The sequence below is a fragment of the Panthera uncia genome (genome assembly GCF_023721935.1).
Source record: "Panthera uncia isolate 11264 chromosome B3 unlocalized genomic scaffold, Puncia_PCG_1.0 HiC_scaffold_1, whole genome shotgun sequence".
NCBI lineage: Eukaryota > Metazoa > Chordata > Mammalia > Carnivora > Felidae > Panthera > Panthera uncia.
Window position 1 is genome coordinate 71,221,715 of NW_026057582.1, and position 24,063 is coordinate 71,245,777.

General features: G+C 43.8%; 3 protein-coding genes across 7 annotated transcripts; 2 read left to right on the forward strand and 1 right to left on the reverse strand.

Moving 5' to 3' along the window:
• The first annotated feature begins 3,843 nt into the window (after positions 1–3,843).
• TINF2 (TERF1 interacting nuclear factor 2) lies at positions 3,844–9,675 on the forward strand. Of its 3 annotated transcripts, none has more exons than XM_049613025.1 (9): positions 3,844–4,480; positions 4,618–4,722; positions 4,836–4,937; positions 5,017–5,124; positions 5,210–5,306; positions 5,467–5,929; positions 6,019–6,086; positions 6,184–6,275; positions 6,407–6,635. In XM_049613025.1, the coding sequence occupies exons 1-9, from the start codon at positions 4,289–4,291 to the stop codon at positions 6,578–6,580; spliced, it is 1,401 nt and encodes a 466-aa protein (XP_049468982.1). In that variant the 5' UTR covers positions 3,844–4,288; the 3' UTR covers positions 6,581–6,635. The 3 variants fall into 3 exon arrangements, with proteins under 3 accessions (XP_049468982.1, XP_049468984.1, XP_049468983.1); XM_049613026.1 differs by lacking the exon at positions 6,407–6,635 and adding an exon at positions 8,644–9,675 and having other exon boundaries at positions 3,846–4,480; XM_049613027.1 differs by lacking the exons at positions 6,184–6,275; positions 6,407–6,635 and adding an exon at positions 8,644–9,675 and having other exon boundaries at positions 3,845–4,480.
• On the reverse strand, positions 7,448–14,233 carry GMPR2 (guanosine monophosphate reductase 2). 3 transcript variants are annotated; one of them, XM_049613030.1, is made up of 10 exons: positions 13,737–14,233; positions 13,240–13,360; positions 12,983–13,102; positions 10,495–10,578; positions 9,937–10,110; positions 9,103–9,184; positions 8,907–9,013; positions 8,677–8,719; positions 7,915–8,074; positions 7,448–7,711 (listed from the first exon to the last, which is right to left on the reverse strand). In XM_049613030.1, exons 2-10 carry the CDS (start codon positions 13,324–13,326, stop codon positions 7,522–7,524), a joined length of 1,047 nt encoding a protein of 348 aa, XP_049468987.1. In that variant the 5' UTR covers positions 13,327–13,360; positions 13,737–14,233; the 3' UTR covers positions 7,448–7,521. The 3 variants fall into 3 exon arrangements, with proteins under 3 accessions (XP_049468987.1, XP_049468989.1, XP_049468988.1); XM_049613032.1 differs by lacking the exons at positions 13,240–13,360; positions 13,737–14,233 and adding an exon at positions 12,077–12,153 and having other exon boundaries at positions 12,983–13,070; XM_049613031.1 differs by lacking the exons at positions 12,983–13,102; positions 13,240–13,360; positions 13,737–14,233 and adding an exon at positions 11,937–12,153.
• On the forward strand, positions 14,228–23,524 carry NEDD8 (NEDD8 ubiquitin like modifier). The gene is made up of 4 exons (XM_049613047.1): positions 14,228–14,338; positions 22,128–22,175; positions 22,343–22,425; positions 23,170–23,524. Exons 1-4 carry the CDS (start codon positions 14,321–14,323, stop codon positions 23,264–23,266), a joined length of 246 nt encoding a protein of 81 aa, XP_049469004.1. The 5' UTR covers positions 14,228–14,320; the 3' UTR covers positions 23,267–23,524.
• Positions 23,525–24,063: the final 539 nt, after the last annotated feature.

Below are 24,063 nucleotides of genomic sequence, written 5' to 3' on the forward strand. Positions count from 1 at the left end.
GACTGAGCCACCCAGTTGCCCCTGCACTTTTATTTTATTTTTAAATGTTTATTTATTTATTTTGAGAAAGAAAGATAGAGAGCAAGCAGGGGAGGGAGACAGAGAATCCCAAGCAGGCTCTGTGGCTGTCAGTTCAGAGCCCGACTTGGGGGCTTGAACTCACAAACTGTGAGATCATGACCTGAGCCAAAACCAAGAGTCACTTAACTGACTGTGAGCCACCCAGACACCCCTGAACTTTATTTAAAATAAAGTTAATTTTTTTTAAAATAATGGCTACCTTCAACTGTTCTTAGGTCTACCCTGGAAAGGGAATGTTTGTCCACAGTTGGACCCAAGTTTTACAGGAGACATTGACTGGCAGGGTCCAGCCATGGTGGTGGCTAATGGACCCATTCCTTCACTTATTAAACAAACATTTAATGATGTGTGTCAAGCAATTAACTAAGTCGTGGCGCACAGGACAACCCTAGTTCTTGCCCTGTGGAGCTTGCAGTCTGAGAAAGAAACAGATTAACTGAATAACTGCATGAGACAAAGTAAATAGCTCTGAAGTTTATAGTAAAGGCATCTGACCTAGCCTGGTTGTGGTGGTTAGGAAAGCTTTCCCTAAATAGGTGACCCTGGACCATATTTAGGCAGAAAGGGAAGGGAGATCACTACAGACAAAAGGAGTAGCCTCTGCAAAGATCCTGTGGTGGAAGGGAGTCTGGAACAGTAAGCAAGACTCAAAGAAGGATAATGTGGCCAAGGCAGAGGAGCAAAGGGCAGAGTGGAGGAGGTGGAGTTGAGGAATTGAGGGGCGCAGGGCCACACAAGGTGCCTCTTAGGTCAGATTCAGGATCTTTGTCTTCCCTAGAGCAGTAAGAAACCTTTGAAAGCTTTAAGGAATTTGAGATGACATGGCCAGATTGTGTTTTGAACAGATTACTCTGCTTGTAGTGTCAAGAATAGATTGGAGCAGGGTTAGCGTGGAAGCAGAGACACAGACTGGAAGGCAACTCTAGTTGTTTATGCTAGAGATGGTAAGTTGGGGCCAGCGTGGTGGTGCTGGAGACAGAGTGGAAAGCTTGGAGGAGTCCCTAGGAGATCGAATTTACACGGCTTGGGGAAGGATGGGATGTAGCTGCGTGGAGGGTGGAGAGGAGCAGTAATAAGAAAACCCCCGAGTTTCAGGTTTGTGGAAGAGGACCAACTGAGTGCCATCCACTGATACAGGGACAGGTGTCCCTCATCAGAGACAGGAAACTGCAGGGGAAGTTGAGGTTCGGAGATACAGAGTCAATACCCTTTGTATAGCTCTCTTCTACCTGGAAATTTTCCTTAGGTGACTTGAAAGATTTGGTTTTGGTTTGAATGAAACTGTTCCTTTACCCCGGGGTTCTTTGAGCATAGTCTATAGACCACTTATATTAGAATCAACTGAGACATTAATCAAGAATTCAGATTTCTGGGTGCCAGCATAAACCTCATGAACCTGAATCCCTGGAGCAGAGGCCAAGAAGTCTGTATTTTAACAAGATCACTAAGAGGTTGACTCCTATGCACAGTAAGGACTGAGAACAATCACCTTCTCTTTTTCTTCTCTGCTGTACTGTTCTCCCTGCCCACACCCTTCTGGGGCCAGCAGTAGCCATGAGACTATGTGCCCAAAGTTCTCAGTTCTGACCACTTGTCTTCTTGAACCTTCGAATTTAAGAAGACTTGTAAGACAAGGGGTTTTCTAAGACAGTAAAAGAGAAGGCTAAAAAAGGAGCTGTTTGTATTAGCTGTAAACATACAAACAAGGTGCTGTATGTACAAGAGAGAAACAAGGTCTTCCCTCAAGAGGCTCCCACCCAGTGGGGGTGACGGACATGTAAACATTCAGAATACAATGCATATGTAGTACTTACTATGAGCCGGGCACTGTTTCCTTTCTTTTCTTTTCTTTTCTTTTCTTTTCTTTTCTTTTTTAATTGTTTTTTTTGTTTAACGTTTATTTATTTTTGAGAGACAGAGAGAGACAGTGTGAGTGGGGGAAGGGCAGAGAGAGAGGGAAACACAGAACCCGAAGCAGGCTCCAGACTCCGAGTTGTCAGCACAGAGCCCGATGTGGGGCTCAAACCCACAGAGAGATCATGACCTGAACTGAAGCCGGGCGCTCAACTGACTGATCCACCCAGGCGCCCCAAGGAACTGTTTCGAGTGCTTTATATTTACTAATTTATTTAATCCTTATAACAACCTTCCAAGATAGGTTCTGTGTGACAATGGTGGTGATAAAAATATGTATTGAGGATCCCAAGAAGATAACTATGATGGGCTTCATGGAGGTGGATGAACCACAAAAGATGAGAAAAAGTGAAGTCCAAGAGGCATGGAGGACAGAGGAATCATCCAGTATGCACCATGCACAGAAATGTAAGACAACACGGTATATTTGGAAAATGAAAACAATTTAATGAAGTCTGGCATATAGGTGCATAAGGGCAAAGTGGCAAGGAGTATAGATGAAGAGAAGTTTGGCCAGATCATTAAAAATCCTTTTGCCATATTTCGGAGCTTGGGCTTTCTTTTGAATGCAAGAGAGGGCTTTCAGTTAGGAATGATATGATCAGTTTTGCATTTCACAAGATTCATGATGAAAGCAACGTGGAAAAGAAATTAGAAAGGAGTTGGACTGAAGATGAGAGGTTGGTGAGAGACAGGAAAACTTGAAATAGGAAAGAGGGAGTGAGAATGAAAATGGGGGTGGGTTGGAAGTTTCCATAGGAAGTAGAACTGATTAGACTTGATGATGGATTGGATGTGGAGAGGAGGGAGGAATGAGTTAAGGGCTATGGTCTGGGTTTCTAACCCACAGGTGAGGAGAGGTGCCCTGCACAGAAATATAGAGCCCAGGAGGAAGAGCAGAATTTAAAAGGGAAGATAACGTCCAGTGTTCTGTCCAGAAATCTCTGTGGATCACCTCAGCAGAATGACCTTGGGTGGCTCAAGGAGGGATCCTGCAGGTACTACCTCTAAGAGAGGAGATGGTCCAAGACAAGGGTAGTTCCACTAAATCCCTACAATGTAGTCAGGGAAGGTAATTCATTCAACCAACATTTTTTTTTTAAAGAAAAAATGTTAATGTTTATTTATTTTTGAGAGAAAGAGAGTGTGATAGGGAAGGGGCAGAGAGACAGATCCCAAGCAGGCTCCGTGCTGACAGCAGAGAGCCCAATATGGGGCTGGAACTCACAAACTGTGAGATTATTACCTGAGCAGAAGTCAGATGCTTAACGGAATGAGCCACCCAGGTGCATCTCACTCAACCAACATTTAAAGAATACAACCTGTGTGCCAGGTTCTGTACTTGGTGATGAAAATAAAGGAGAGGCACCAGAAGAGTGACAAGGAGACAGACAAGTAAGTCGATCACATTGAGGGGCTGACTGGAGTAAGCCAACAACAGAAATCCGAAAAAGGAAAACTAATTTTTCATTTATTTTAAAATTACAGGGTACAAAAAAAAAAAAAAAAAAAGATATCAAACACAGAAAAGCACAGTCTGACCATCCAGAGAAAACAAAGTTAACAACCTGATGTATCTTTTCAAACTTTGTTCAGTACTTTATTTTTTAAAGACGGGCGCCCTCTCCTGTTTTGTGAAAGAAACAGTCGAATTTTTACTGGAGGCGGCTCGTCGCCGGGAAGGCTTTGCTGGCGCTGCTTTGAGGCCAGGATTTGAAGAATCGTATTTCAATGGAGAAGACGACGGGAGAGGGCAAGGCATGATCCTCGCTTTCCACACAACCAAGCCACGCCTTAGCGAAGGACGTGACTTTGTACGCTCCGCGAAGAAAGGCGGGAGTCCGGAGAGCCACGATCAGCTGTGGCACCGGACGGAGATAGCGGGGGCGGAAGGGACGCCCTATCTGTTGGGGCGTGGCCTTATGACGCGATGTCACGTCTCCCTGTCTGATGTCCTATTGGTTCTCCATTACCGCCCTTTTCCGGGGCCGACAGACTGGCCGCAGGGGCCGGAAGTGGGGTAGCCCTCGGCTGCAGGGGCGGCGGTGTGGAAAACAGCGAATCTGGTGCTATTGTAGCTGGCCAGTTTCTCCATTCAGGCTCCATCCCGAGTTGAAGACCTCCAGGATTCTGATGACCTATGGAAGGGATCGGATCGTGAATTATCCGGCGCAGATCCAAATAGCCTAGCCGCTGAGAGGCACCGGAAGCTTCGCCTCTAGGAGGAGTGGAGAAAGCTTGCCTTGGAAGAAGGAACCCATAGGGACTGCCCCCGGGGCGGAGCCCACCGGCCATGGCCACGCCCCCGGGGGCCGGTCCCGCGGCTCTGCGCTTCGCAGCCGCGGCCACCTGGCAAGTGGTGCGGGGACGCCGCGTGGAGCATTTCCCCCGGGTATTAGAGTTTTTGCGATCACTGCGCGCTGCTGCCCCTGGCTTGGTTCGCTACCGCCACCATGAACGCCTGTGTATGGGCCTAAAGGCCAAGGTATTGGAGCCATTAGGAACTGGAAGACGGGAAAGGGGCGGGATGCGAGGGGACCAGACAGGGCCGACTGCTTGGCGTTGGGACTGGTTGGAAAAGGGCAGCTTGCCCTGAGATTCTGAGTTTAGTACCCTTCACAGGTAGTGGTGGAGCTGATCTTTCAGGGCCGGCCGTGGGCCCAAGTTCTGAATGCCCTACATCACCACTTCCCAGAGTCTGGACCTGTAGTGCGGGACCCGAAAGCTGTGAGTAATCCCTGGTACAGCCCTTTCCCGTTAACACGGTGCCACAAAGTGGCTTCTCCCGGCCACTGGATCCTGGTGACCCTAAGTTTTCTGCTTTTCCTTATCCTCAACAGACAAAGCAGGATCTGAGGAAGATCTCAGAGGCACAGAAAACCTTTTGCCAACAGGTGAAGCAACTAGCAGAGACCCCAGTGGACTTGGCTTCCAAGCTGCAGGTGAGACTGGCTGGTTTGGAAGCTGTTATGTGGCTAATTTCCCTAGCCCTCTTCTGACTTGCTTCTCTCCTCACTGCAGGAACTTGAACAAGAGTATGGGGAACCCTTTTTGGCTGCCATGGAAAAGCTGTTTTTTGAATACCTGTGTCAGCTGGAAAAAGCACTGCCTGCGTTGCAGGCACAGCAGGTTTTGTTGGGGCCAAATAAGGGCAGAGTGTGGGATGGTTGTATCAAGGACTGTGGTCTTCATGCCTCTCACTCTCTGCCCACAGCTTCAAGATGTGCTGAGCTGGATGCAGCCTGGAGTTTCTATCACTTCTTCTTTTGCCTTGAGCCAATATGGTGTGGACATGGGGTGGCCACTTCCAGGTACTAGGACCATCTGGGAGAACTAGGAACTTGGGGGTAGACTGGCCGGAGACCTTTTGAGATGGGCTATTTGAAGGGTTACATGGGCCTGAGGCATAAGAAACCAGATGGAGCTGTGTTACTATCTCTTATTTATAAGGAGCTTCATTTTCTTTTTCAGAGCGTTTGGTTACTGATTCAGTGAGCGTGACAGAGCCCATGGAGCAGAGTCCTCCTCAGCAACCAAATCTAGTACTTCATGATCCATCGCCAAAAGCCAGGCCTAGCTCATACCTTTCTCGGGGACTAGCCTCAAGGAAGAACCCAGAACCTTTGGCTGGCCACCACTTCAATCTGGCCCCTCTAGGCCGGCGAAGAATCCAGTCCCGATGGGCATCCACTAAGGGAGACCATAAGGAGCGCCCTACAGTCATGCTGTTCCCCTTTAGGAATCTGGGTTCACCAAGCCAGATCATATCTGAGCCTGAGAGCAGGGAAGAACATGAAACACACACGGCAGATCTGGCAGGTGCTGCGGGCATGAGAGCAGCTTCCACTGGAAAGTCTAAGAGTCCATCCCAGACCCTGGGGGGAAGAGCTCTGAAGGAGAACCCAGTTGACTTGTTTGCTTCAGAGAAAGAAGAGTGAGTGGTACAGTTGCTTCTCCCTGCAAACAGCCCATTCTTTGCCTGTTTTCCCGTTACCTTATCTTCTTTGCTTGCTCCCACTTCAGGAATTGCTTGGTTTGCCCCATGGACCCCCTGAGACTGTCATTATCACCTCCTAAGGCTAGGAAGCCAGGTAAGTATCTTGGGTCAGGAGCCAGCCTCCTCTCCTGGGGATTCTTCAGGGCCTGTTCACCTAGAAGGGTACTTTGACTCTGGTTTCCTTCTTGCAGTGTGTCCCCCATCTCTGTGCAGCTCTGTCATTACCATAGGGGACTTGGTTTTGGACTCTGATGAAGAAGAAAATGACCAGAGGGAAGGAAGGGTGAGTAGGAAGGAACAGAAAGCTGGGGAAGAGGATGAGCAGAACAAGACAGAGAAACCCCACATGCTCCAGAATATGGAGGGCTCAGGGAATAAGACGATGATAGGATCTCCCTGCTCCCTTCTCTGCAGGAGTCTCTGGAAAACTATCAGAAGACAAAGTTTGACACCTTGATCCCCACCTTCTATGAATACCTCCCTACTTCTGGCCCCAGTGCTGTGTCTGTCCCTCCCATGACCATGCAGACAGGTCTAGACACTTATGATAGGACCGGAATTCTCTCTGCACTCCACCTGTCTCCCTGAGCTCTACACACAGTTTAGTGGAAATAAAGTGGAAGCCCAGGTTTGGGTTCCCTGACTGCCTTGCTAAAATTACTTTGTAGTACTTGTTAAGTAAGATTTGGATTTATTAAAATACTGTCTTGGTGTGAGAAAGGGGAATTAAGGCTTCTATAAAGTCAGTGTAGGTCATTCCTTAGAACTGGCTTCTCCAGGGCTAGAGGAATTCCTTTGCCTTTTTATTTCCGATGGAAAATGTTGTTCAGATGTGCCAAGAAGGGTTGATAGCCTGGAAGAGAAATTTCCCTTTGCTATTCTAAAAATATCTATGTGCCCTGATACCAGAATGTACTTTGTAAATTCTCATGCTGCCAGGTTACCTGGGGGTGGTGGCACTGAAATGGAGATACTTCATGGAAAAATACTCCCTGCCTTTGACTCTACTGGGTCAGTGCCAATTCCACTTCCACTTGTCCCGGAGAAGCACCCAGATGCCAGCCTTGTGCAGAAAGATACAGAATCTCTTATAGTCATTGGGATCTCTTTATTGAGATACTTAAAATACATCAACATTTCTGAGCTTTTTAGGTGTTCAAAGATACTATTTAATGAAGTTCATTAACAAAACATGATATCAGGAGAGTAACTCGTCCAGACCAAGGCCATATTAAACACTTAGGCAGGAGTCATTATCTTTTCCTTTCCATAATCTTCCAGATGCTGCGTCCCCAGATTTGCATTTGATTACCTTCATTTTCTCAGCCTGCTTTCCTTGCTTCCTCCCCAGTGAGTACCCTGGGCATTTTGTGCGTACAGAGTACAGATTTATTGCAGAAGCCCTCAGGAGTAAGGCAACAGGAAATAACCGAGTGATAAATAGCCATAGTAGCTGGCGTGTGTAAGGAGCCCATCGGGAGGCCCTGTGCTAGGCTGCTAGCGCTTTGAGAGGGCACAGCTGCTCAGGTCTAGCTGTCATCACTGAAGATTGGATTCACCTGCTGGGTGACTCGGATAAAGGTGGTTCTCCGGCTCAACTCCTTCAGTTTAGCTGCTCCCACGTAGGTACATGTGGAACGGATGCCTCCAAGGATGTCTCGGATGGTATGGTCCACATCCCCTTTAAAGGGCACCTCCACTGTCTTTCCCTCTGAGGCCCTTAGAGGAGGAAAAACTTTCTAACCTTTTCTTTTTGGATTTCTTAAGCCCAACAGCACCGCCCCAGTCTCTAGCATTTAGCCCCAGTTCACCACTTTTCCTCCAAGAATGTACCAAGCATCTCCCAGCAGCCAGCAGTTCTGCCACCACCCTGCTTAGTCACAATTTCCAGGAACCCTCAGCTCCTGGACCTCTGCACATACCTGTATTCAGCCACGCCCCCAGCATACTTCTTCATGGCCATTTCAGAACTCATCCCATAGAAGAGCTTGTACTTCTTGCCATCCCTCTCGATGAGCTCACCACCTGACTCATTGTGCCCAGCCAGCATGCCACCCAGCATCACAAAGTCAGCTCCTGCCCCTGCCAGCATCAACAAGGGGAAAAGAGAATTGAATCTGGCCCACGCGCCCATATGCCCACCCCTGGAAGCAACTCACGCCAAATTCTCAGTCCTGACAATGATTCTAACATCTTCCTGGTTTTGTTTCCCTAGCTGACCCACAACCCACACAGGCCTGCTCTGCTCTGGCCTCTACTCCTCAGTGAGCCTGATTTCCCCAAGAATTTAAAAAGAGCCTCTGGAGATTCCGTGCCTGGGTTTTGCTCTTTTTTTTTTTTTTTTTTTTTTTTTTTTTGCTGCTTTTACCATCTGGTCATTTCTTTGTACTATGTGCAGCTAAACAAGAGACTCCAAGTGTCCTAGGGGCAAAGGTCTCTAACTTTAGTCCAACAGTCTGAGGGATGCTACAGATGGACCTGGCATGCTGTGCAGGCTGTATCAGAGTCTCAGGGTTTCCCCTGCTGGTTGCCCCAGGTGACACCATGGGCTTCAGGGTCATTAGTTCATATTGTCAAAAAATCTGAACGGCTTTCTCAGCCTTTCCAAGCCTGATCCTTGGCCCTCAGAGGTGACTTATCCTCTTCTACAGGACCCTCTGTCCACACTCTCCCAGCACCCTTACCGAAAGCCTTGGCCACATCCCCTGGACAGCTGCAGCCTCCATCCTGCAAAGTGAAGAGCACTGTGAAGAGATAACGTGGATTTCCCAAGTACTAGGAGCGATGTCCCCATGGCCCACCTCAAAGCTGACGGGAACCCGGGAGTTCTGATCCACCGCTACCACAGCCTCCACAGCCAGCAGAACACTCAGGTGTCTGGCAGCCTCATTCCCTCCCCTGCCCTTGGCCTTACTGAAATGATGTGGCCTTTGAGGCCATGAGCAGCATCTGCACACTCCATCACTGCACTGAGCTGTGGATACCCCACTCCAGTTTTCTTCCGAGTGGTGCACACGGAACCTGAGAAGAACATAATGAAAAGAGTAGCGTGCTCCACAGGCGTTCGCCACTGGAGAGGTAGCCAGTGGCCCCCCCATGAACCAACTTACCTGGTCCTATTCCTACTTTGATGATGTCAGCCCCAGAGAGGATCAGCTCTTCCACCATCTCTCCTGTTACCACATTCCCTGCCTGAGACAGAGCAATCAAAACAGAGCACTCTTGGGGTTGGAAACGAGAGGAGGCTGCGCGCTTTCATATACGGTATGCTTGGACCATGACCTTCCAACAGTATTACAAAGAGGGTACCTAGGGTCCCTCTACTGGGAACGAACTCTGCTTCCCAAGCTGAGGTAAGGAGGTGAGTGGCCAGTGGCGCTGTTGCACTAGGGTGAAGTTGGGGTACAACTGGACCAAGGCCAAAGCTGATTTTCAGTAGATTTATCTCCCCGTCCCTGCCAAGAGACCCAAACATATCCTGTCCTTCATCTGTTACATCATAAAATCTCTGGCTTCAGGCAAAGGGGAAAACGTGATATAAGCTAAATACCCATTTGCACAGCTCTATTTATTTTTGGTGGACGGTACAGAGAGACCCCTTGATGCTGTGGAGAAAATAAGGCCTTGTTATCACTCCCCAAAGCTTGTAAAAAAAAAAATTAATAAAACTTATTTTCATGCGACTCCTTTAATACGATTCTAGTACGTGTCCACTTCAGTGGACACCATAGGTGGGCACAAGGCATGTGAAAAGGGACAGAGATAACTGCACTAACCAATCTATACATTTTAAGTGTGGGACCATGGATGATCACCCAGAGCCATGATTAAGCGGTCTAGGAAAATCAAAATGCAACGGAGGAGAAATGATGTAACAAAATGGGAGTGTCAGGAAAGAGTGGGAGGAAGAGGAACATACCAACTACAGAGTAATAGAAACATACCATAATAGTGTGTTTGGGGAAGCGCTTCCGTACATCCTTTACAAACTCCACAAAGTGCTCAGAGTAGCCATTTGCCACGTCCAGGCATATATATTTCACTTGGGGAACAGCTTCCAGGATCTGTTCCAGTTGCTCAAAGTCAGAAGAGCCCATGCCTGAGCTGGCAGCCAAATGCTGTGAGAGAAACAGAGCCATTGGCATGGGAGGCATGAGACAGTCTGTGGCATGTCACAAAAGACCCAGCGAGGAGCCGGCAGGCTGGGAAGGTGAGGGTTAGTCCTCAGAAAGCCAAACAGAGATTCCTAGAAGGGCTCCTGGGTGGCTCAGTTGGTTAAATGTCCAACTCTTGATTTTGGCTCGGGCCATGATCTCACGGTTTGTGAGATCAAGCCCCACATTGGATCCTGCATTGACAGCGTGGAGCCTGCTTGGGATTCTCTCTCTCTCTCTGCCCCTCCCCGACTCATGCACACCCATGTGCTCTCTCTCTCAAACAAACAAACAAAAGATTCCTGGAAAACTGGGATGAAGAAGGGACCAGGAAAAGACTAAGATTACCTGAAGACAGTCAGGATTCTGGCTAGCAAAGTCTTTCCACTGCTCGAGGCTGTAGTGTTTATGGACAGCTGTGAAGAGGGAGAACTGGGGAGAAGAAAGAGTCATCAAAAAGGAGAGAACTAGCAACTCTTTTTCTAGACATAGACCTTTATAGTAAGTATTCTCTCTGAGGAAGAAAATGAACTTTGGAAAGCAACTTGAAGAAGCCACTGGTTGAGTTGGGTTTAGTTTAGCCCTTATTCTCCCTATAAATAACCAGTAGGGCATTTTGTCATAAGCTAGTGCTTGTCTGACACCCTGACCCAAGTACTAAGTCATCTGGACTGGATTTCACCTGTCAGAAGATACAGGGGCTTCTGACTTAAAAGGTGACAGAGACGAGCTGTTGCTGCAGTGGAACAAGCAGCAGACAAGAACATAACCATGAAGAGGGTGGACGGAGCCAGTGTCTGCCTGCACAGACTCAGCCCCTCCTCCTATGGTAACCCAGTACTGAATAAACCTAGTTTTTGGTATCTTCTGGTCCAATAATTCAGTGAGTCTAAATGTTCACAAGAGGTCAGACCTTAATGGAGCCAGTAAAGTGCTACCCCATTCTTTCTCCATCTCCACCGGTGTAAAGGACAAATTTTCTGGAGACACGGACCAACCTAAAAAGTCTATTTCATTCCATCTATTTCGGTCAACCAAGTTTAAGGATACAATTAACTCCTCAGACTTGTATTCCCTAGGTCATCAAATTGCAAACAATATCCCAATGCTTTGAGAAAGGCATTCAAAGACAGCTGTGAATACTGGTACTTGTGCTTTAAAAGTCCAGACATGCAAATAGACAAGAGAGCAGTTGACAGAGACAACCCAAATCTTGCAACTGATAAGAAATCCAAGGAAGTCATGTATCAGCCAGCAGTAAGGACATATTATTGCTATACTTAACTCATCAACACTACCTCGCTAAAGCTGGTATTGAATTCCGTTTTCTCAGCAACACTCTGCTATCAACATGCTGATACATAAAGAAAAATCACCCTAGAAGGTCAGTAGACCTTGGAGATATACTGATACAGTGTGACATGATGAGCACATCCAATTATGTACCGAGCTAGAGATCTAGAAGAAAGACGCTTATATCCAACTTTATGATTACTGTGAAACTTGGCTCTGTCGCTAAAACCTGATTTCTTTAGCACTCATCAGCATTACTGAAAAGCCAGTCTCAACATAAAGCATTAAAACAGTCCCCACAAAGTCCATGTATTATAGCATGTCTGTTAATGCTGAATTCAGAGTTACTATTCCTCAACTCTACTGGGCAGAACAGGCGGACAATGGACAACAAGAAGATTCCTAAGCAGTTAGTGAATGACAACAGCAAAAAAGTACTAAAACTGTATAACTATCAACTTCAGAGAAGTGACAACAGACATTCCACAAAGACTTACAGCAATCAAAAATAGAGAAAGGGAGATGAAGTCCTTAAGGCTAACAGAGCCACAAGCAGCAGCAGAATCCATCAATCAGGGCTACATAGATTAACCAGAAGAATGCATATGTTCCTTGAGTGCCCAGAATAACTATCTACCTTTTCAGCTACAAGTATAGAGGCAGGTAATATTACTGATGGGAGCAGCATCTTCTATTTTCAAAGTGAACAATAACCTGTGTGTAAGAAAAACACATTAAAAAAAAAAAAAAAACACATTCCATTTTGAGCACAGGAATTCCCAGGAACCTAGGATTCAAAGAAGAGGAAGATTAAAAAATAAAAATTAAAAAAAGGATAGCATATATAAAAGAAAGAAAATTAGTAAGCTGCTTCTCTAGGATCTTCTAGCTAGGAATTTTTGAATGCTCACACTGTATTTAGTTTCTGGACTAAAACAGTGAATATTTAGTGTCCTGAACAATGGTGTAACTGGAAGGATGAATGTGATTTGGAGGGGGTGACCTGGGTGGTGGAAAAAGTTGGCAGGGTGTATATAAACTGCTGGTCAGAACAAAAGTGAAAGTTATCTATCAAAAAAATGGGGGGAGGGGCGCCTGGGTGGCGCAGTCGGTTAAGCGTCCGACTTCAGCCAGGTCACGATCTCACGGTCCGTGAGTTCGAGCCCCGCGTCAGGCTCTGGGCTGATGGCTCGGAGCCTGGAGCCTGTTTCCGATTCTGTGTCTCCCTCTCTCTCTGCCCCTCCCCCATTCATGCTCTGTCTCTCTCTGTCCCAAAAATAAATAAAAAACGTTGAAAAAAAAAAAAAATTTAAAAAAAAAAAAAAAAAATGGGGGGAAACTTAGCTTTGAATCTTACTATTTCAGGCATGCCTTTGAACTTATAAAGAGCATTAGTATTGGAGAAAATGGATAAAATAGTAAGTTGAAACATCCTGTTACTTGCCAGAGAGCTGACTTGGGGTGGGGGTGGGGATGCAGGTACCTCTGCAGTCAGCCCATATAACTGGACACCAGTGAGGAACCTGCATGAGGGAAGTCCTACCTTACAGAGAACCTTGGCCATCTCAAAGGTGCCCACAGTATCCATATTAGCAGCAATGATGGGGATCCCAGTATACATCTGCTTTGAGTTCCGAAATGAAAAGGATCTTGTGAGATCCACCTGCAGATATGAACAGGAAACTGAGCATTTTATTCATCAAGTAAATGAGTACTGCAGGAGGACAAGAACTAGGACTCTTTCTCAGTACTGGCCCATCTGGAGCTTGGGGTCAAGTGCAACTAGGAAAGCAGTCTCACCTCACTTCGAGACTTAAGGGTACTGCGTTTGGGCCTCAACAAGACATCCTTGAAGTCCAGTTTGACGTCGTTATCGATGTGAGGCATGGCAGGGACCTCCGGATAGCGACCAATCTGAGAGCTGGAAGGTAGGGAAAGTCAGGAGGGGGGAGCTGAACCAATTTCCCCATAGGCCTTAATGCCCTCTTAGAGCTAACTGCATAACTCATCTCTCTCCTTGCTTAAATTGTGGAAGGTCAGTGCACTGGCTGAAGCTCATTGACTGTCATCTCATCTGTCTCATGGTTACAATTACCCGGTATCTCCATCCCAGGTACCAGTTGTTGGGGAGAAGAATTGGGATGGAGTCTTGAGAGACCCTAAAAATGTGTATTCCTTCCCCCCACTACTCTTCCTTCTCCCACCCTTGCAAAGAGCAATTTGGGGTAAGAGGCTGATTTGGGGGTGAGAAGAAATAGGGGGTTCCCACAACTAGTTTCCGGAATAGGGGTACTCACTTCCTGTCGCCGTGGCACAGGTGGCAGTTGACCAAAGTCGCCCTTGCTTAGCAACTAGGCTCGTGAAACCCCGCTGAGCCTTGTAGGCCACGCCAACAGGTTCCGCTAATTGCCGGCGAAAAGGATTAACTGAGGCATTCTATTTTCGGCGGTGGCCGTGCGAGGCCTTCTGGGTAACAGAGTTCACACACCGAGGTTGCCGTTGGACCCTAGGGGCGGGAGACTACGATTCCCAGGATGGGACGCGCGGAGCTGTCCCCTGGCATGATGGGAGTAGTTCGTTCCGCCCCCCGCTTTCGAAGCCCTGGCTCGCTAGGGACTCTAAGTATCGCGGAGGTATCATCTCTGCCGTAACGAAACCACCGCCTTCTTTTTATTTACGACACCACCAAAACCAAACGCAGGAGCATTCTTGAGCCTTTCGGCAACCCGATGAAAGGAAGGAGGCGGGGTGAGAGGGGTGGAGCCAGGCAGTGACCCGGAAACAGAAGTGACTCCCACAGGCGATTGCTGGGGAGCGGCAGCGGCGACTGCAGCGGTAGAAGCAGCAAGTTATCTGTGTGCAGCTCCAAACTGGGAAGAAGATGCTAATTAAAGTGAAGGTGGGAGCACCTCCGGCCTTGCCAAGACGCTGTGGTACTGGGCTGGCCGTTGTGCCTTACGGGAGAAGCGGGGAAGGAAAACCACGCCTTTCCCTAGCCTGGAGGGTGCTGACAGCCTCAGGGCTCCGCGCGAGGGGTGATGGGAAGTGGGGGGCCCTAAGAAGGGTTTGAGAGCTGGGGACTGGCCCCGCCAGATCACCCCAGGGTCTCTGCTTGTCTTGGTTTCTCAGCCAGGACTGTGCCGTGACTCAGAAGGAAGCCGCCTTTGTCCGGGGTATCGCTGTATGCGAACCCCCGCGGTCATAGAGAAGGCCTAGCAGCAGCTTGGCTCCCCTTCTCGGATTCTTGGACTAAGCTGTGATCTCCATTTTGCACTGCCCAGCTCACCTGCTTCTCCAAGCACAGTACAAAAACGTTAGCTTGGGGAACCGAGAGCCTCCTAGGAGCTAGACTGTAAGCCTTTGCTGGTTGTCGCCAGTGTGACAGCCGGCCTTCAGGAACCAAAGCTGGGAGTGTGTTCATTCAGCACCCGCCTTTCTGAGCCGGGCCTCCTGGACCAGCCTCACTTCTGTGACTGAGGCAGGTTAGTTATCATTGCCCTAGTTCTTGGTACTGGTGGTGTTTTCCTTCATCCCTGTCTCTCCCGTGGTTTTTATACCAATTGACAACACTCATTAGTCCTATCTGCTATTGCTTCTTTCGTACCTTCAGACAGAGAGGCAGAAACTAAAAACTGACGCAGTGCAACGTTAGTTTGGCCTTTTCCTGCTGAGTAAGTCTGTTCTTTCATCAGCTTTTTAGTGAATTTACCGTGCTTACCAGCCATTGTTAACCTCTTCATTCTTTCCAAACCACTTCTTGGCTGAGGATGGAGGCCAGCTTGTTGAAAATCTTTGTTTTTCAAACCTTTAGTAGTGGCTACAAGAGTCACTAATTATAAAATCCATTTAATGGGTCGCAAACAACGTTAACATAGAAATATCAGGGTATACTGCTGGATAAGAGTATTTCACGAATTTTGGTTTTCGTTTTATATGTATGTTAATTAAGCACATGTATGTATTACTAGTACATATGTATTATTGTGAGTCACTGTCAAAGTCTGAGAAACACTAAAATGCTTTTTGGATATGAATTCTCACATCCTCTTAGTCAAAGAAGAGGTTACTTTGTACAGTGTTTTGTAAACTTCTTAAAAAATCTCAACCTGCTCTAAAAATGTTTACCTCAGGTTCCTTACAAACACAAAAAACTTACCATGTGTGATATGCTCTGATATTTCCAGTTTTGTTCTGAGTTGATTTCCTAACCCACCAATGGGTTGAGACCTGCAGTTTAAGAAAATACTGTGTTCTGGTTGGGCTTCTCAATTTAAAAGTGCATGAGAATCACCTGGGGATCTGATCTCTAATTCAGTGGGTTTGGGATGAGACCTGAGATTCTGTATTTCCAGCATACTCCCGGGTGATGCTGATGCTGCTTGTCAGGGACTACCCGGAGTAGCAGCGTTCTAGGTTTTCTCTTTGAATCCATTTTTGTTTAGTGTTTCTCTAAAATTGTTAGTCTCCTTTCCTGAAATGCTTTTCTTTGTGCCTCCACAAACAGGTTCCTATGCCTTTCATCTTTCTCTTTTTTGTTAGCTGCATTTTTTAATATATTAAGTATATACAAAAGCAATTAGCTCTTAGTATACAAATGGTAGGTTTTATTTATCAGGGTTCCTTTGCGAATTCAACGGTCTTCTCCCCGTAGCTGACTTTTTCCATATCTCTTTTTGCAGTCCTTTGCAATGAATGCCTCCTGATTTAAATCTTTTCTTGATGCCTCGTCTCTGTCTTTCTAAAATTAAATACATCATTTTCTGCTTTAGGTCATCTTCCCAGTACTCATCTCATGTATCAATCCCATCAATCTAGCAGGTATCTGGAATGTAATTCTTTAGAATCATTGTTTGCTTATAGAACCACATTTTTCCTTCGATAACCTCTTTTTTGCCTGATTTTCTTTCCATTCCCATCGTCCTTATCCTGGTCCGAGGTCTCATTAATTTATGTCTTTATTTCTCTGTAATATTTCTAACCCGATTTTCCTACCACATACCCCCTCTAAAGTTTAGAGTCTAAGCCATGACGTGGCGTACAAAAAAAATCATAGTGTACAGGTTTTCTTTATAGTTCTTTCTCATTATAGTACTCCCTAACCCCAGATTCTGCATTAGTGTCTTCTTTACTATCTAAGCCCCAGTTTTCTCATTCATGGTTTGTTTTTTTAAACACATTTGTATTTTTAACTTTAAACCAACAGTTCTTAAGGGTTCAGTTGAATGAGTTTTTAACAACAGTTATACATCCATGTAACAAGATCTAGAACATTTTCACCCCTTCCCTATGAAATTTCCATAGGTTAGTTTTGCTTGTTTTAGAATTTCATATAAAGGGAGTTAAAGAATATATAATTTTGTGTCTGGCTTCTTTCACTTAGCATTGTGTCTGTTATATCTGTGTAGTTCCTTCTTATTACTGTGTAATATTTAATTGAATGACTATATCAGTTTGTTTATCCATTCTCCTGTTGATGGACTTTTGGATTGTTTCAGTTTCTGGCTATTATAAATAAGGCTTCCATGAACATTGTTATACAAGTCTTTTTGTAGACCTATGTTTTCATTTCCTTTGGGTATAAATCTAGCAACAAAATTACTGGGATCATGTAGTAAATGTATGCAAGTTTAAAAGAAGCTGCCAGTTTTCCAAGGGGTTGTACCATTTTACATTCCCAGTTGCAGTGAATAAGCAGTCCAGCTGTTCTGTACCCTAGCTACCTTTTAGTCCTATCAGTCATTTTTATTTTAGCTATTATAATGGGTGTGAAATGTTAATTTCATTCAGGTTTAAATTGATGTTGATTTTCACCCACCATAGCACTTTGTCGTCATACCTTGTGTTTGGATAGTAGTATTCAATATGACATTTCCTTTTATATTAGTTCTATTAATTATATGTCTTGTCGTTTCTTGGTAGTAAATCTTGACTTGAAAAAGATTGTTGGCAAAGGCTGGATCCCTTAATTTCTTTTTATATCCCCTCAAGTGCCTAAAGCAGGCAGTATGTTGAGTTTAGGTTCATCATTGACTTGTCAAACATCATTGAATGTATTCCCAGGTGACAATGACCAGATTTGGAGGAAGAAACACAATATGAAATATCAAGAATATCTTTTAAAATTGCTCAGTTACTCTGATTTTTTTTAAACCCAAACATATTTTTTATTTGAATAGCATTTCAGTGTTTACAAGCACTTTTCTCCATTTCAAGCCACTTCATTCATGACAACCAATAAAGAATAAAACAATGGGGTCCATCACCTACACTGCCAATTGATACATTGTGTTATAAAAATGAAAAAATGGGATTGATATTTCCAATTTGAAAGGTTGACGCTTATTTTACAGGACTTTGAATTTTAATTATGAACTGTTTCAAACATACACAACAGGAGAGAGAAGGATATAATGCACCCCATATCCAGCTTCAAGTGCTGTCACCTCATGGCCAATCTTACTTACATTCACCAACTCTCGTTACCTTATGTTTTAAGAAACAAATCCCAGATAGCATATGTTATTTGTATGTGTTTCAGTATATATCTGTAAAAAAGGATTCTTTTTTTCCTAATGGAACTGTAATTATCACATCTAAAAAATTAACAGTGATTTATCACTGTCATCAAATTTTTCCCATTCTCTTTTTGCACAGTTTGTTTCAATGTGAGTCCAACTAAGAGCCATACATTGCAGTTGGTTGATACGGATTTTAAGCCTCTTTAAAAAACCTGTAATTCCCCCCTTTTCCCCCTTTTCATGTTGAATAAACTAGGTGGTTTTTCCAGTGGAGTCTCCCACAGTTTGGATTTTGCTGATTATATTCCCATGTTTCCCCGTATTTCATGTCGATTGGTATATAAGATCTAGAGGCTTGATTAGTCTTTTGTATGTGTACTTGTGAGAATAAGTCATAGATGGTGTATGGTATGTAATTCTGTCACCTTTTTTGCTTTCTATGATGTTATAGACCTATTATTGCCTAGATCTATTATTTCATTGGAGGTTACAAAATGGGTATATCTAATTTTATTTTTGCTTGATATATTCGCTGGAACGCTCCAACAGTACTTACTAGCCATGTGAGCTATTGAACACTTGACATGTGGCTAATAAGACTGAGGAATTAAGTTTATGAACTATCTATTTGTGTTTAATTTTACTTAATTTAAATATAAAGCCTGAGACTTTATTCAGTTATCGGGAAAACTTTTAAGTCTGCTTGGAACAGTTTAGGTATGTAAGTCTACTTTTTCAACTGTAAGTTATGAAATTTAAATATAGTATAAATACAGTACTTCAGATGGAAATAAATCTACCATCTGAATCGAGATGTGCTATAAGTATGAAATGCACACAAGATTTTGAACATTTGGTTAGAACAAAGGAATGTAAAATACTAATTTTTATATTGATTATACATTGAAGTAATAATATTTTGAATATATTGGGTTTAAGAGTGTTAAAATTAATTTCACTTTTAAAATATGTGGCTGCTAGTATATTTTAAATTGTATATGTGGTTTGCATTACATTTATATCTTTTGGACAGTGCTGCTTTACAGAATCATTTCCTTACACTCCCATCAAGAACATTATTTTAAAAATAATGTTTTTCTCATTACAATGTATTCATGGTATAAAAAATGAAAAATACAGAAAAGCATAAATAATGTAATTAAAAGCATCCATAATGTCATAACTCAAAAACATTCACGTATATACCCTTCTACACTCGTTTGAAAGAGTATAAATACACGTATGTGTTTTGTGGTGTTGTGTTTTTTTTTTTTTTTTTAACAAAACTGGAATTATACCATTATTCCACAGATTATTTGAGGGCTACGTAATTTTTCTTCTATGTTTGTGTCATAATTTATTTAACCCACTATTTAATACTTAGATTGCTTGTAATTTTTGAGTGTCAAAAGACTGTAATGACCATTATCATAGGTATATTTTTTAGCGTAGTCATGATTATCTTCCCAGAAGTGATGCTGCTGGGACACCGCTTAACCAGATTGTTCTCTAGATACATTCATGGGCTTCTACAGTCAGAAACAAAGGGCCAGTCTTAGAGTTTTAAATTTTACAAGCCAGTAATTTTTTTTTACTGTCATTAGATCCAAGCACCTTACCCTTGGGGGAGCAGTTCTAGGCCTTCTCTAAGGGTCTTTTTTACTCTTTAAAATTTTTTATTAAATCAGAATGAATATTTGTTTTATTATTATTCATGTGATGAAGGGGTATATTTTTATTAGAAACTTTAATAGTGCAGATAAAGGGAGAGTTACCCTTAATAAACCCTTCCCTTAGTCCTATTCTCCTTCTCAATCACTACTATAGGAGATATGTATGCTTTTAATCATTTTTTCTATACATATACATATGTGTATCACTATATATGGAAAATGATATATAATTAAACATTCTTTAGATCTTTCCACATTAGTGTATAAATTGTTGCATGGTAAGTGTATCAGTCTATGGATGTACCCTAGTTTTAATAGTTTTCTTATTAACAGGCATTAAGCTTTTCCTAGTGTTTTACAGTAAACCTGTTCTGTTGAGTAAACACATGTTTCTCTTTGAATACATCGCTCAGGTTTCAAGTTTTTCCTCCAAGTTAGTTAACCTAGAAATAGATTATCTGCTTGAAGAATCTTTGCATTTAAAGTATTAAGATCAGTAAAGTGAAATAATTTATGGATGACACAGAATTGCTAACTTTTCATTTTGTCAGGAAAGGGCTTTAAAAAAGCACCATATATTGTTTCTGTCATTTCATAAAAGAACATTTTAAAAAAATTTCTTGGGACGCCTGGGTGGCTCAGTCGGTTGAGTGTCCGACTTTGGCTCAGGTCATGATCTCATGGTTCGTGAGTTTGAGCCCCGTGTCGGGCTCTATGCTGACAGCCTGGAGCCTGCTTCGGATTCTGTGTCTCCCTCTCTCTCTGCTCCTCCCCCACTCATTCTCTGTCTCTCTGCTTCAAACATAAATAAAAACAATTTTTAAAAAATTAAAAAAATTTCTTAAGTAGCCTCTACACTCAACATGGGGCTCAAACTCAAAATTCTGAGATTAAGAGTCACATGCTCCACCAGCTAAGCCAGCCAGGCACCCCTTCATGAAAGGATAGTTTAACAGCTGAATATATTTAGTTTGATGAAAATCTCACTATTGTCATTATTTTTCCATTTTACCATAAATTTTCACAGGCCAGCTTGGATTGGGGTAGAAACTTGGGAATCACTGTTGTGATTTATTCTTTTGCACCCAAAGAGGTAACTCTAAAAGAATTACTCTTATATTTTTTTAAATATTCTTAGTACTGAACTGATTCTCATAGTTGAGAAATTAGGTCCTAAGTACTGTCATCATTCTGGTCTATGTGAATACCATAAGTAGAGACCATTTGTTGTTTTGTGAACCTATTACAATCCTATACATTGGGTTTTAATATCAGACCAGAGACACTTAGGCGGTACTGAGTACAGAGCTGGAAAAGAAACAAAACCTCAGGCTCTGGGGCCAGAGAGTCTGTGTTTGGGTCCACACTCTCCTTTTGACTTCATGGATATGCTTTTTAACCTATCCAAACCCCATTTTCCTCATCTATAAAATGGTGATAGCAATAGTACATGTATCTCCTAACTTAGTTGCAATGATTAAATGTGTTGGTGCACTCAGTGTAGTTTCTGACTGTTGGAAAGTGTTAAACGTTGGCTATGATTGGGGCGCCTGGGTGGCTCAGTCAGTTGAGCGATCAACTTCGGCTCAGGTCATGATCTTGCAGTCTGTGAGTTCGAGCCCCATGTCGGGCTCTGTGCTGATGGCTCAGAGCCTGGAGTCTACCTCCGATTCTGTGTCTCCCTCTCTCTGCCCCTTCCCCGCTCATGCTGTATGTCTCTCTGTCTCTCAAAAATGAATAAACGTTAAAAAAAATTTTTTTTTTTAACGTTGGCTATGACAGGGCACCTGGGCGGCTCAGTTGGTTAAGGATTTGACTTCGGCTCTATGATCTCACAGTTCATGAGTTTGAGTCCCCCTTCGGGTGAGCTCCACTTCTCTCTCTCTCTCTCTCATTCTCATTCTCGATGGGATGAAGCACATTTGTAAGTGTATGATCAGTGTAATTATTATGTGTATTATCAGCAGCCCTTAGCCTGTGGAAGAGGTCAAGAAGCTACAGCTGAAATTTAGTATTTAGGTAGAAGTCTGGAGAAGTTACAGAATAGAATGTTGAATTTTAGTGTTAATTGAAGAAACTGGTCATAAGTGGTCTCTGGGGTCCTTGAGAATTCTTTGAATTATCTGAATGTTAATTTCTAACTTTGATACAGGGAACAAAGGCATGCTTTCCTTAGGACATCTCTTACTGCTACCTCATCCAAGGGAATGCCAGTATTCTCATGGATTCTAATGGGGTGGGCGTGGGAAGTTGGGTAAAATGACGTGTGGGATTAACAGGGTCAAATGGTCAAATGCCCTCTCAAAGCTGTCTACTGCCTAAAAGTGTTTGATAAATACAGATATGGTCAAAGCCTTCTGATTCTTCAAAGCAGCTTTGCTGACAATGTGCTTCTTTCAGAAGATGTAGATTCCCCAGAGATTAAGACAGGGTGTTTTACCTAGAAAACCAGTTGTATATTAGGCTGTAGGACTGATGAAACCCTTGCCTGTTGCAGACGCTGACCGGAAAGGAGATTGAGATTGACATTGAACCCACAGACAAGGTAATGTATGGCCAATACTTTTTCATGCCTGTCTCCCTACATGCACATTTGTTTGGATGTGCTGATGAACTTAGTCCTTTCCCTCTCATGCTATCTGCATAGCTCTTGTTCTTTCCACTTCCATGGTTCTACCCCTTAGCAGCCCCTGACTACTTGTACCCCTAAAGGTGGAGCGAATCAAGGAGCGTGTGGAGGAGAAAGAGGGAATTCCCCCACAGCAGCAGCGGCTCATCTACAGTGGAAAACAGATGTAAGTTGGACATAGTTGTGAGGTTGAGGGAGCAAATACTGATGGAGGAGCCTGAGATCCTTTGGTGATTTGGTGAATCCTATGAATTCCTTCTCGGATAAGATTTTTGCACACATAAAATAAAATACATAGATTTACAAAGGAAACTAATGATAATGAGATACGGTTCTCAAGATACTAAAAACAAAGTTGTGAAAAAATAATATATGTGGTTTATTAATACATTAAGATCTAATGGTAGGAATAATTACCATAATTTTGATATATTTTCAAAATACTTGCAAACAGTTATGTTATGAAATTTCTGTCCACAGGTCACCCATGTTGCTAATACCACTGTGGGTTTTTTGTCTATGTTCAAAATTAAAAGAAATATAGGGGTGCCGGAGTGGCTCAGTCAGTTAAGCTTCCAACTTCAGCTCAGGTCATGATCTCACGGTTCGTGAGTTCGAGCCCTGCATCAGGCTCTGTGCTGACAGCTCAGAGCTTGGAGCCCGCTTCAGATTCTGTGTCTCCCTCTGTCTGCCCCTCCACTGCTTGCACTCTATTTCCCGTATTGTCTCAAAAATAAACATTAAAAAAAATTTATCAAATTTCATTTAAGGGGTTAGTAAAAATAAAGATGTAAATTCTTTCTGCATTCATAGACCCCCCAGAAAGACTCAAAAAACTAAGCATAAGAATCTTGTTCTAGATGGTATTTCTAATCCCTCCACCCTTTTTTTTTGCCCCCTTTTCCTGCAGGAATGATGAGAAGACAGCAGCTGATTACAAGATCCTAGGTGGTTCAGTCCTCCACCTGGTGTTGGCTCTGAGAGGAGGAGGTGGCCTTAGGCAGTGATGGACCCTCCCTCCATTTTACCTCCTTACCCTGTCGCTCCTAATGAGGCATCATATGTCCTCTCACTCTGTGGGACACCAGAGCCACTGCCCCCTCTCCCGGATGCCCAGTCTTGTTTGGCGGAAGACCGTGAGGACCCCAGGATGCGGTGTTCCTGACCCAAAGGGCCCTTGGTGGCCATTGGGTTTTAGTTTGCAGTCCTGTGTGCTTCCCTCTCTTATGGCTATGTCCCTAGTTGCCAATAAAATATTTCCTGACCTCCTGGAATCTTTCTTGTATTGCACAAAAGTGCACATCACAGTATATACTCTTTTACATTTCTGAAGGACAACGGAAGGGAATGTGCCCTTAGGGGGATTATCAGACTGTAGGAAAGTCAGCTCTAAGTGGTGTGGAGCCAGATCTTATCAGCTCAGGAGATCTAATTATTGTCATCTCTTCCCAACCCCATAATTGATTTCGTGCTTGTAGCTTGAAATTGGCCATGATAGGAATATTTACAGAAGCCAAACAATAAAATCAGCCCCTCCCCCCCAAACTGGTTGTTACACATTTACCAGTGTACTACTGATATAGGTAGTAGAAACCAGGAGAGTGAATTCTCTCCCATTGTAGCCCTACTGGACATTTGGGCCCGGTTCAAGAAAGGCCTCAGGGGCTTCACAGACACTACGATGTTTATGGCTGGAATGCGGGGGAGGGCTCTGGGTTCTGGAGAGAGGCGGATTCGGAGAAAGGTTGAGTGAAGAGTGAGTGACAAAGCTACGAATAACAGGTCTCAGCTGGTAAGATAAAAT

Coding starts and splice junctions, on each gene's coding strand:
- GMPR2 (XM_049613030.1), bottom strand. CDS start 13,326: ATGCCTCACATCGATAACGACGTCAAACTGGACTTCAAGGATGTCTTG. Junction 9,185..9,936: donor TCCCCAAACACACTATTATG/GTATGTTTCTAT, acceptor GCTCTGTCTCAG/GCAGGGAATGTGGTAACAGG. Junction 9,014..9,102: donor CAAAGTAGGAATAGGACCAG/GTAAGTTGGTTC, acceptor TGTTCTTCTCAG/GTTCCGTGTGCACCACTCGG.
- NEDD8 (XM_049613047.1), top strand. Junction 22,176..22,342: donor ACATTGAACCCACAGACAAG/GTAATGTATGGC, acceptor GTACCCCTAAAG/GTGGAGCGAATCAAGGAGCG. Junction 22,426..23,169: donor ATCTACAGTGGAAAACAGAT/GTAAGTTGGACA, acceptor CTTTTCCTGCAG/GAATGATGAGAAGACAGCAG.
- TINF2 (XM_049613025.1), top strand. CDS start 4,289: ATGGCCACGCCCCCGGGGGCCGGTCCCGCGGCTCTGCGCTTCGCAGCC. Junction 4,723..4,835: donor TAGTGCGGGACCCGAAAGCT/GTGAGTAATCCC, acceptor TATCCTCAACAG/ACAAAGCAGGATCTGAGGAA. Junction 4,938..5,016: donor ACTTGGCTTCCAAGCTGCAG/GTGAGACTGGCT, acceptor TCCTCACTGCAG/GAACTTGAACAAGAGTATGG.